Source organism: Morone saxatilis, unplaced genomic scaffold (assembly GCF_004916995.1).
Source record: "Morone saxatilis isolate NCDOM2014 unplaced genomic scaffold, NCSU_SB_2.0 Contig18, whole genome shotgun sequence".
Lineage (NCBI taxonomy): Eukaryota > Metazoa > Chordata > Actinopteri > Moronidae > Morone > Morone saxatilis.
Genome location: NW_023339740.1, coordinates 932443 through 945726, shown reverse-complemented (window position 1 = coordinate 945726; position 13284 = coordinate 932443). Strand labels below are relative to the sequence as shown.

Genomic DNA, 13284 nt, shown 5'->3' with positions numbered 1-13284 from the left:
CCACATTGTGATGGCTAGACAACTCAAAGCTGGTCAGAGCATCTCCAAACCAGCAGCTCTTGTGGGGTGTTCCCAGTCCACAGTGGTCAGTATCTATCAAAAGTGGTCCAAGGAAGGAAAAGCAGTGCATCACAATTTGTTGGTATGGGGCTGGATAACATTCTAACCACCTGGGCACCCTGGTGGTCAGAATGTTATGGCTGATCGGTGTATGTCTTTCTATCTATATACTATTACTGTACTAATTGCCCATTTGACTTGGAATAATATTGTACAGTCAACATTAGCATACACTTTAATAGGACACATGGAAATATGTGCTGATACTTGCACTGGGTTGTTTTCAGAATCCTCATTTTTCTGTTTTCTGAACGGTCTACATGAACTCACACTATAATCTCCACTTTTCAGTTATTCACAATTGGTCTAAAAAAACATCCACAAAACTCCCAATTAAACCCACAGTATGATTTCAAGAACAGCTATTATATGGAGGCCAAGCTATGAGCAGCAATTTCACAGCAAAACCTTCTGACATCTGGCAACAAAATCAAAAACACGGCACTGATAGCACATGATTAGATTTATGGCAATTTCAGTCTGAGTGGCAAACAAAGTGTTTTCTTTGCTTTTGGGGTCAGTAATTGATTTAACCTGTATGTAGATGGGTTTTGTACAGTTTTTTAGCGGTTAACTTAATCTCGATCTCAGCAGGGGATGAGGGTTAGGGTTGTTATTGATGGGAGGAATTCATTGTTTAATTGTTTTTAAGCTGAACATAGAAGAAAAGGCAGTTTAGATTGAACTTCATATTTTTCATGTATAAACACTTTTGGTTGGATTTAATTTCGGATGGTATGGTGTGATAAAGCACAGAAGGCCAATAAAGAATACTTCTTTCAAACATTAAACTGTAATTGACCTCAGCTGTGTAAAAAACACATTTCAATTGCAATTCATATCCTCAAAGTTGATGTGTTAGAAGCAGGAAAAATGGGCAGTGTGAGGATTTAAGCGACTTTGACAGCAGGGCAAATTGTGATGGCTAGACGACCTGGGTCAAGACCATCTCCCAAACCTGCAGCTCTTGTGGTGTGCAGTGGTCAGCTACCTATCAAAAAGTGGTCCAAGGAAGTAAAAAGCGGTGAACCGTATGAAAGGCAACCAAGGGCTCATTGATGCACTTGGGGAAGTGAAGGCTGGCACGTGTGGTCTGATCGCCAACAGAAGAGCTACTGTACTCAAACTGCTGAAACAGTTAATGCTGGTTCTGATAGAAAGGTGTCAGAACACACAGTGCATCACAGTTTGTTGGTATGGAGATGCGTAGCTGCAGACCAGTCATGGTGCCCATGCTGACAGGATAATGCGCTGTGCCACAAAGCAACCATGGTTCAGGAATGGTTTGAGGAACATAACAAGTTCAAGGTGTTGACTTGGCCTCCAAATTCCCCAGATATCAATCCAATCGAGCATCTTAGGAATGTGGTCAACAGAACCAAGTCCGATCCATGGAGGCCCTACCTCACAACTTACAGGACTTAAGGGATCTCCTGTAACGGGTTGGTGCCAGATACCACAGCACACCTTCAGTGGTCTAGTAGAGTCCATGCCTCGACGGGTCAGGGCTGTTTTGGAGGCAAAAGGGGGACCTACACAAAATTAGGCAGGTGGTCATAAGGTAATGGCTGATCACTATAAGTCCACATAGAGAAGATGTTGTGGTGGATGAAGAGGGCAAACACAGGACTTTAAGTGGGGAGTACACTGTATGAAACCACAAGTGAACAATTACTTATTTTCAGTCTGCTTGTAATCAGTTTAACTAGTGCTTAGGTTAGGTATGGGGAGTTCACTGGTAATGAAGTGAAATGCTTAATTTCTGTTGAGCTTTTTCTTGACCTTGGAAATAGTAGTTTGACCAAAAATGATCACACTGTCACTCATTGGAAATTTTGCATAGCTTTCATCCACATCACCATACTATATACTTAGGTCACACGATAACAAGTGAACCATCTCCATGACAACTGAGCAAACTCCATCCACTGAGATCTGATCTAATGAGATGTGTCTTAAAAATCAGGAACAAATTCTACTGATTTGGCCACTTTTATTAAATCCACTGTTACCTGCACTTTTTGAAGTACAGGTAACTCTTTATACAATTTTATACAGCCATATGTAATATATAAGTTTGCATACCTTGAAATCCCACTTTAGACTGAGTTCACTTTAAGGATTTTGCAAAGGATTCCAGTGAATATTCACCTGCATTATAACAGAGAGTGACTACACTGATATTTATTTAAATGGCCCCCAGTGTATTAGTAAACCGGTATATCTGTCTGAGGTTACCTCCCACTGTTGCGCCTCGTGTGTCCCCCCCTGCCCGAGAGCAGGAGAGAGTGCTATCAGGGCTAGCTGGCCGAGGTGCTAACCTATCCATTCTGTCTGACTGCCTCTTGCCAAGGCTCGTTTTTATCTCCACCCCCTCCCAAGCCTCCCAGACGTGATAAACGAGGAGTGAAGGATGAAAAGATGGAGGGGGAAGGGACCAGTGTGTGTGTGGCTCCAGAACTTGCTCTGCCAGCTTTTACCCACCTGCCTCGATAAGAGAGGCACTGTAAATTAACACGCGATAGGGGGGCTGAGAGCACGGGCTGTGAGTGTGCATTCACACACATACACATCCTCTCTTTGCTTTGCCGCAGGTATCACAGATAAAGATGTGTCATTGATGAATGGGATTTTATTTCCCATCAACCTTTGCTGCGTAGGAAATGGAAAGCACAACCCAGCCCCTAAATCATCAGATGAATAATGATAACACTGGGTAGCAGTTTTCATTTCTTCGCACTATTTGTCTGCAAAGCGTTGTATGCAAACTGTTTGTTTCTATCAGCGCCTGTAGTGGGGGTTTTATTTTTTCCACATCGCAGCTAAAAATGAATGCTGAGCTTCCACAAACTGCGATGCAGTTTAAACTCATGTTTGAACATTGTTTAATCACGCCATAGGGCAGCGGGCTCCTAAGTCAGCCAACACCAGCACAAAGACCAAATTATGCCTCCCCTTCTTTTACTTACAACATGAGAAACACAGCAGCTCTTTAACAATGAAGCCAAATTCATACCCCTCTATTTTTGTGATACTTGTCTCTGTGATCTGTTAACTGTTTTTTTCTCGCTGCGCATTCCAAGATAAACAGCACTGAAATCAATGTGCTCAGCACGAACGCCATCATTCATTGAAACTAGTAAACTGACACCATAAACTTTTATTTGGCATATATTTGTCAAACAATCAAAGGGCCCTCAGTGAGCTGGCACCCTCTGAGGTTTTTACAACCGTCATGGCTGTACAGCACATAGCATTTATTACATCAGCTCAAATCACATCCACAAAGGCATGTACAGTGATGTGGGGCTGTCGATGAGGATGTAAATATAGCTCAACGGATATCAACAGCAAAAGTTGAGCATATTTTACTCTCTACACTTCTATGATATGCTAATCTGCACACCATTCACTTTAATTACATCGGGTTCATGCAGGTCTGTGGACCTGGGGATCTTGCCCACTTTTACAGTTTGTTAATCCTGACTTGTTTGTTGTAAATAACATTTGGTCTTTTTTCAGTTCAACAAAGACTACAAATATTCTATTATTGTAAACATTAACTAAATTCTCACCCAACATTTTCCAAAACACTGAGGACTCTTGTACATTGTACAATTATACAGTACATTATATATTTTTTTATGTTGGTTTCAGTCCATTTCAGAACGAGGAAATCATCTTGCATCACAGTGAATATAGCTTGTTTTATTTCTGTCAAAGCAAACTTGCATTGCATGGTTACTCAGTTGAAAAGGGTAAAAGGGTAATGATAAATGTTAAAACATAGTGAAATAGTTGCACAAATAGAGAGGAGTAATAGTCAGTAAACTGTCTCACTAATGTCAGTTACGCAACAATATCTACCAGACAAAGTAACGGTCTACCAAAAAAAACCTGTCTGTTAAACTGATTGTAAAAGATCATGGTTAGGGCCCATCCACCACTCTCTCCTCCACAACACCTCTCTAAATAAAGGGCATGATGTGTAAATGATGGCAGTGGATGTAAATTGGGCATAGTCCAATATGACTGCAATCCCTAGGGATAATGGGCTTTTCTCAGTACCCACAGAGATACTCTCTGATGGATCCTCTCTCTGCACTTGATTGACGGTGGCACAATGACTGGAGCTGGCAACTCAACATGAGACAAAACCTGTGTTCTTTCATTCTTAGAGCTCAGTATACAGCTGGATAATTGCACATTGAACATGTCTGCAGTCTCAGACATGTAGGAAATGCCATTTGAATTTATATGCATTCCTCTACATTCGAAAGTTTTCTAGGACACCTTTATCAAGTAGTACTTGTGGGGCCAGCAGTGCTGCCTTGACCCTACACTTAGGCCTTTTTTCACCAACAGGGAACCGGCTTTGTCATGGTTCAAGCATCTTGTTTTGAACCAGCTGGAACCAAACAAATAGCAGATTTTTCTTGGGAAACAAAGTGGGCAGTTTCATATTCTACAGGTCGTCATTGTGCAATATCCTCTGCTGATGATGCATCCGATTACTATGGTTCCACTCAGAACTGGAGGAAATCCAGGCTGGTTGACTAGGTAGCACTAAGGTTACAACGGGACCTGTTTCTAAGTGAGAGTCTGTAGCAACTGAAAATGATCACATCTTAGTCTTTCAGTTGGCATCTTCGTTTGGGTCAGTGGAATGGAGAAACAGTTCTGCTTTAATGACAGCAAAAGGATTTTTTTGTAACAGTAGGATCCAGCAAGCCCTTTACTCTTAACAACAAAGAGCTTGTTTATGCCTTTACAAAAGTGTTTTCTGTTCTAGGTTAATTAAAATGAAACTACAACTATGTGCTTTAGGTTAGGGAAAGATTGTGGTCATAGTTCATAGCTAATATGATATCCACTATAAGCTTTTTTTCCAGAGTGTTCAACCTCCTTATGTGGTCTTCATCAGTAAAGTGGATGAGTTTGTGAGATGATGGAGTAGCTTTTCATCAATGACCCTTTTGGTGGTCCATGTTGCCCTCTATGTAATGCACAAAAGTTCATTCCTGACCTGTCATCATACTGGCTTTTTCAAAAGCTTTCAATCGTATTACAATCATGCTTTAGAGCAGTGGTTCCTAGCCCTGTCCTGTCACTGAGTAAACCGATGACCCCTGACTCGATGACATATTTTATTGATATTTTATATTATATTATATTCATAACAATAACAGTACAGACCAACTGATAAACTATACAATGAACCCAAATAGTGAAATCAGGGAATGAATTAATATCAATATGCTTTGTTTTTGACAAATTCAGTATTTTCTTTTCATTCTTCTGTCAGCTTTTTGGTTCTTTTCTAATGCAGGACAAAGCTGTTTATCAGAGACTGAAGGCTCTGTGAATATAGCTTGTGTTCAGGTCTTCATAGTTGAGATCCTAAATAATAATATAAACTTTAAAAATATCAATTTCATTTAGTTGTCTTCACAGAAATTAACAAAATGCTGAGGTGTAGCACTACTGTGTATATGTTTTCTTACACCCCTTAAAGTCAAAAAGGTCTTGTGACCCCCGGGTTGGGAACCACTGCTTTAAAGCAACCAACACTGACTCTGAGTGGCACACCTTGTCTACATCAGCCACATAGAAAAAGCAACATGTCAGCAGAGTAGCTGCAGCTTCAGTTTTTCATCATTTCCTCTACATGGTCAGCTAACGTCCTGCACTCCATGTTGGTGGTGGTGGTTTTGCAATGGCCATAGCTCTCGTGTTGGGCTATCTGTGTAGGTATATTTGTAAATCAGAAGAAAAAAAGATGCTTCGGGTTGCTTATGTAAAGCACAAGTGGTGCACAAGGTTTGTCAAGGATGTAACTTTTGCTTTTGAGCAAATGTGTGGCTTATTTCTGCGACGAAAACATAATAATTCATGCAAAAGGAAACTGATAATTATATTACAAACTGGGCTTCACCACAGCTTGAGCGGGAATTTGTGTGCATGTCTTAATCGTGTGTATTTATGAATGGAGTGCCTGCAGGCATTAATAAGTGTGTGTGAAGAGTGCATTTGTATATGAAAGGCAAGGTGAGCAGTCAGCAGTGTGTCACTGACAGGAGAGGAGGGATATTGAATGGATGGGTACAGAGGGATTGTGCTGTTACACTGACAGACAGACAGAACTGATGAAAAACAGCATTTGTTCTCTTCTTCTGTTGCACAACATAAGTAAGTAAATCAGTGCTCTGTACATAACCACATTATGGTGATGGGGGTTGTTTTTCTGTGCCATTGATCTTATTAGTAAAGGTATCCACAGAGTTTTTCTTTTTTTTTGTTATATCCAGCCTCTTTGCAGTTATGCTGTTTGTGCTCTCCTCATTTATTGCCTTTTCTTTCTTATTCCCCCTCTCCGTTTTTGTTCTTTCTCTCTCTCTCAGCCAGCTACATTCCATTAAACCTTCAAAGATAACAGATGACTGCCAGGCTGCACTCCCTTGTTTTTTATATTTATTTCTCTTTTATTTATGATTGGCCTTCCCTCTGGATAGGGAACACATGCCATTCCTAACATAATGTTATATTTCCTGGTGCCTGTCCTCAATGACACTGAAAAAACACAGTCATTCTTTAAAAGCCCAATGCTACCTAGAGGGCAAATAGATGCTGTCCCAGTTGCAGAGCCTGCTCCGTACCATTTTTAATAATCTGGCTTGCTGATAGGCGCGGCCCCCACCACCCTCTTTGTCTTTTTTGGGGCAAAAGCAATTTTTGCACGCCCCCCACTAGCTTTTATGAAAAAGTAACACTCGTGAAATTGAAAAAGCCACAGCTGACTCTCAGGGCCATTTCTCACATAATGCATTTCAATTGGGTTTTTAAGATAGATTGCGCGAGGTCGAAGCGTGCTCTAAACATATCTCATAACCCAGATTGTACAGCCCCAACCCCGTGTCTCCGATCTGTTCTGTAAAGCTTTAGTGGTGAGGAAAATGACAGACTGTGTGTGTGTGTGTGTGTGTTGTGTGTTGTGTGTGTGTTCGCTCCAGTGGCCAATAACATCATATGACCTTCTTTGATGGACGCCCTCTTTCCAGCTGCGAGAAAGTCCGAGGAATTCAAAACCCCATAGCGTGGCTCCAATCGAGAGAGAGACCGCATCAAACTATCTTCTTGATGTCCTCTCTCTCTCCGCTCAGCAAGGACGCGCACTCCACACGGCGCATTCTGTTGTCTGTTTTCACACAAAGCCTTGCTTATGTCACCTCAGATCTGTCAGTCCCTCAGGGGGCATCATAGTCTGCTGTGCACGGTCTCATAGCACTCTCAGCGGGGTCATGGCAGCATTGCCAGCCCCCCAGTACCTCCTGCTTTACATTTCCATCCTGAGGCAACAGAGCCGTCCCACGAGACACTTGAAGGTGAATGAAAAGAATGAAGGGAGTTCTCAGAGGTTTCTGTCAGGACACATATTTTGAATCATTGTCTTATGGTTGGAAGCAAAGAACGTGACATGACATTTCCTGTAGGCAGGGGTCTGCCTCAGAAGTCTCTTTTTATGATACTGTGTTGTCTGTGACATATTTCATTAACCTGCCTGCTATAGTGCTGCAGCCACTCGGCTTTCTTGCATGTCCCAAGGGGAAGCTGATAAAATGGAACACAACACTACACTACAGGACAGGACTGCACAGTTTATCATAAGAGGTCAATATAACTCATATCATACCTCCTAACTCACTGATACTAGCCTCTATACTTAAAGTTTACCGCAGTGCTGTAGTCAAGAGGACATTTGTCATGTCCAAGACAAGACAAGACTAGTCGAGGCCGAGTCGAGACCATGGTAAAACAAGTTTGAGTCAAAGTCAAGACAGAGACAGAGAGAATAAAAAATGCTTTTCCTTTTGTTAATGAGATGAGGTTTGGCAGCCAGGCTTACGATTACAAGTGACATTGATTGGCTGCCTCGCTGGTAACCATGGATACCAGGCGGCAATGTTAATGTCCGTTCTCGATGGATTTTGAATTAAACCAATGCCTATTTTCTGAAGAAGCTCAGTTCAGTGTTTTTGTTTTGAAGGAGGAAGACATATATTGACGGACTCAGTTAAGACCAGCTAGAATATTTGGCGAGACCAATGGCCAAATCTAGTTAGAGTGCATATAGCAATGAGTCCAATAAGACAATAGAAGAAATGTTTTGAGTCCAGACTCAAATACCAGAGCACTGATTTACCCGCTGTGATATTGACATTTTGCCATGCCTTTCTTTTGATTAAAGGTCCAGTGTGTAACATTTAGGGAGATCTATTGGCATAAATAGAATATAACATTTAACAATAAGAATCATTGTGTACTTGTTACCTTAGAATGAGATAATTTTACAGAGTGTGCCATGTTCAACTGTCATGTTTCTACAGCAGCCCAGAATGGACAAACCAAACACTGACGGTAGATAGAGTCTTTTGCCACTATAGTTTCTCCTACATGCTTGGAAGGCTGAGGTGCAACTTCACCACTAGTGTTGAAACAATTAATTGATTAGCTTACTGACAGAAAATACATTTATTAGCAATTTACCAAATAAGTACCACACATCCTGTACTTAATTGTTTGGCTAGAATTTAGGACCTTACAAATCCTTCTATACGTTGATCAGTGCAAAAGTTATTAGATATTTCAGTTAAAATAAATATTCACCAAACTTGGCGATAATGGGAGATATGGGATGGGACCCATGTGAGATTGTCTGGAAGATTATGTGTAGCTTAGTTATGGAAGTAGTTACTTGATGTGGAAGAAAGCAGGATGTTAAGAGAAACAGTGTTTGCTGATAGAAAATGTATAAGTTATTCACTATTTGAGTATTATTTCAGTGACTACTTTGTACTTATTTCTGCAAAATAACAGTACTTTTACAGAATTTTTGGCTTCTCTCTCAACCTCTGCACAACACCTTAGAATGAATGATCATTCTATTATCTCATTATCATATACCACGACCACTTATTGTACCAAAGCAAAAAAGAGAGGTTGTCTTTCTATATTCTGTCAATTAATGGTTTGGTTAGTTTGACCAGTTATTTTGAATGTCGGTTAAACTGTTAATTATTATTAACACTATTAAAATTAGCAAATCTTTCTCATGAAAGTTAATAGGAAAATGTCTTCTGGTAAAAAAAATACATGCATAGCAATGTTAATTGTACGTGCAACAAAACACTTTCTACTTCTTCTTAATAGGCTAATAGGTAAGGAGATTAATTTTCTGTAAAATGAAATAAATTCTACTTAATTTGAACTGTTACTTATGGGCTGTGGCCATAATTAAATCAGCATACGAAGTGTCTCACCTCCAAACACTGACCAACCTGCAATGAACCTGAGACACCTCATCATGAAACTTGCATCAATGAAAAAGATAGAGATAGATAGATAGATACTTTATTTAGCCCGAGGGAAATTCAAAAAAGAAAGGAATAAAGGAAGGAAGGAATAAAACTGGAGTTTATTGTATCAATATATATAGCAAGTGCTGCCCTGTATTGTGAAGAAAAGTGATTTCTTAAAAAGAGTGGAAACTCTGACATGGTATGAAGCATTCATTTAGTATTGCTCCCTATGTACTTAATAGGTGAAAGAAAAAGACATACAGCTACACTTTTCTTTTTCTTTCTCTTTGAGTGTATTCAGGAGTGAGATAGGGTCTGCTCTTCTCTAGCTCCTGTCCACTGAGTCTCTACATTGTTATTGATTTTCTCTGTTTTCTGTCAGGATTTGAGACTGTATCTTTGTCACTATATGAGGGCTGCAATCCTCTGCTCTGCCCACTGCTCTGCGTGACTGTGTGTGTCAATGGGTTGTTGCTGTACCATGCAAGGGTAATAACTCTTCTCAGCAGTGACTGTTGATGATTTGAATATCACATTAGCTATAAATCTCTGTCTTTTGTTATCAGCCACTCTACATATAAGATTAAAGCTGAATATTCTAAAAGCCTTTCTTGTGACGTCTGATATTAAATTAGCTGAGGAATCGCAATAAAACATTCTTTATCTGCAGATTTCCCCATTACTTGATGAGAAAGAGGAAAAACGCTGACTCCCTCTGGGTGAAAGTATTCCCTTTACTTGAAGAAAAGTTATCTTTCATTTGGAGGGAGCATACTTTCTGTTTTGGTGAGAAACGGTGAAAATGTAGCCTTTGTCCAGGTGGACTACTTGAATGAAAAATTGTGAAAAAGTTGATTTCCTTGCAAGGAAGTGTTCCCTTGAATGTAGTGAGAAATTGTTTAAAAAGTTGACTAGTACTAATTAGTGTTAATTATGTAAAAGTTGCTATCTTCCTCTACGTTTCTGTAAAACAAGAATAAAAACATTGGACATTACACAGTAAATGTACAAAAACTGAATAATAATGTCTTGTGAGAAGTAAATATATATATATAGAAAAAGGAATATCAAGGTTCACCTATGTTTTCAAAGAGCTTAGCCTTAAACCATCCCCGTCAGGGTTTAAATTACAAAGTGGCATTCAGGGAGCCTGATTTTCCGGTGCACACCGCTACTTAATATGTCACATTAACCTAGTGAATAAATTGCACTTGTTGTTCTACTGTTAATAGTATAGACAGGTAATTCCAAGTAATTCCAATAACATTCCATAGTCTTCGAGTCTAAATAACAACAACATGAGGCTACTGTTTCAAAATCAAAGAAAATATGTATTAATCAGCAAAAGAAAAAAGGCTAAATCCGATTGCCAGTTGTTTTTTTCTGTCCGATTTTTGTCATTTTATTTTGCTAATAATTAGCTCCCCCATTTTTTTAACCATGGCCCCTTATTTTACCTACTCATTCATAATAATGCTACTCATGCTGAGCTGTATTTCAATGATTGCAATCTGCAACTTCATCACTAGAAGCAACTAAATCCTACGCACTGGCCCTTTAACGGACAGCTTTTTGACCTATTACAATCATCTGACCCAAAATGGCAATGAGTACCAAAATCCAGGTTTGGAAATGCCAAAACAGGTTGACGTCATTTTTTTTTACATTCTTTGTTCAGCTCCTGCATCCATATGCATTAGTTCACTGCTACACCAATATATGCAGGCCTTTTCAATTTCCTGCCCACTATCTCTGCCTAGACAGGCAGTTTGTAAAAAGAAGGGTCAGGGCCACAGGGTGTACCTTAAGTGACTGATCTTCCTCATCATCTTCAGTCTTGCCATCTGTAACCTCAGGTCTTATATTGTTGAAGTGAACACTAGACTTGGACAGCAGTGTGATATGAAGTCAGGCCACTGTGGCCTGCATCCCCATTCCTCCTCTTGTGATGGCACTCAACGTCTGAGCAATTTCTGTCTCATAGGAATTCATTTATATGTAAAACACAGAAGCCCAAACAACAGCACTGCCAAACACTATAAACAACTTCCAGAGTCCCACAGGTTTTATGCAATTGACCAGTGTATTGAAAACTTTAAACTCTGCAACATGAGAGACAGCCTGTGATGTGATCGGAGTTAACAAGGCAGCACTGCGCTCCCCTCTGGTCTAGCTTGTCATGCTAGCTTTATGAGCCTCAAAACGAGATTTTTAGTGTGTGATTTTGACAATAAACTGTACACAAAATGGAACCAGGACTTTTATTTTATTAAACACAAATGAAACGCCCCTAGCCAAAAGTCAGACTTCTGACTGAAAACAACAGAAGTGTCTTTCAAAGCTTAAAAAGAAAGATACACTTAGGCACTCTGTGACTGAATCACAGCTTTAGGCGCATGGGAACCTTATCTCGTATCTATTATGTAAATGTGCAACAGGGGCTTTAACTATTTTTGTCCAAAGGCCAGAATATTTCTAAGCAAACACTGAGGAGGCTGGGCTTTTAAATGAAAAAAAAATGTAGGCCTAATCAGCCAATTATTGTTTCATGTTTGCAGTTTCTTACAAAATGAATGTTATTTTTATTAGGCAATATCAGTGTGAACAGACATGGGAACTCCATAATGATAACTAGATGCTTCTAGAAAATGCTTTTTTAAATCAAGAAATGTCTAGTGCAGTCCTGATTGGAGAGAAACATAAGTAACTTTTATTCTATTTTATTGTCCGTTATTGTGCATTGACACTTGGTTAATACTACATTTCCCAGAATTCTGGGGACAGCAAAGCAAATTGTTATTTTAATAAAGAAGTCAGGCAGTAATTGTCCTTTTTTATCATTTTGTAAGCAACCTTGAGCTTACATTATGCTGTTAACAACTTAACAGTGAAAGTAGTTGGTTACCTGGCTGAAAAGTTGAAGGTGGAGCTGCAGAATGTCCCCTGCAGCTCTTGTCTAAATGTGGCTCCTTCTTGTTCCGTTACTCCCTGCAATATTTTAATCCGCTATAAAAAAAAATGTCAAAAATGATTGTTGTTGATGCATTTTACATAAACAATAGGAAACGAACAAACACACTGCATTCCTGTTTCTACGTCATAATAAAAGTGAACTGAAAAATGCTTTTAATGTGGCAATAAGAAACGTTCTGTTAGCATTAGCACTACTTTAATACAGCATTTTTCCCAGGAATTTTGCCACAGATATCAAATTTCTACAATAATACATTCATCAGTGCACAGAAGGCCTTTGTGGTGGATGTGATTAAACTCAACTAATTGAGTTAGCATTTTACACTGAATCCCAATATTCAGACCTATTGCAGTTAGGAGTGTGAGATGTTAACACATTCATATTGGAATTTTTTTTGGCGGTGCCAATAAAGACTCTTTTTGAGGATGGAAATTGGAGTTAGACTCCCTCTCTTGGTTTGGGAATTTTACCAGTGCTGCACTCCTCTCATATCATGTTGTCATAGCAAAGATTCTGAGCGACTATGACCTAAGAAATAATTACGACCAACAACATATGTTTGGCACTGTTGAGTTACTTCCGCCTTTGTTTCTGGCAGACAAGACTCATAATTCATACAGCCCCTAGATATCAAGGTAAGCATAAGTTGTTATTACGCAAATGGTAAATGCTGTTGTTATTGTCATAAGTGAACACTATAAAGAGCAATGTCAACTTGCGACCCCTTGCAGAAGGTCGCATGCAGTATTTTTATGAGTTGTGTGACCACTTAAATTAAAGTGATTCTTCTAGATTTTTAGAGGCCAGAAGAGATTAGATTAGATTAGATTAGAT

The 13284-nt window shown here is 39.5% G+C and overlaps 1 protein-coding gene across 1 annotated transcript in view; it reads left to right on the top strand.

Annotated features, from left to right (window-relative positions):
- Nucleotides 1–13284, top strand: part of LOC118328058 (receptor-type tyrosine-protein phosphatase gamma-like) — a 144962-nt gene that overhangs the window by 7371 nt on the left and 124307 nt on the right. The window contains exon 4 of the mRNA XM_035661662.1: nucleotides 7352–7502. Coding sequence (XP_035517555.1) covers nucleotides 7352–7502 — 151 coding nt within the window. The remainder of the gene's footprint in view (nucleotides 1–7351; nucleotides 7503–13284) is intronic.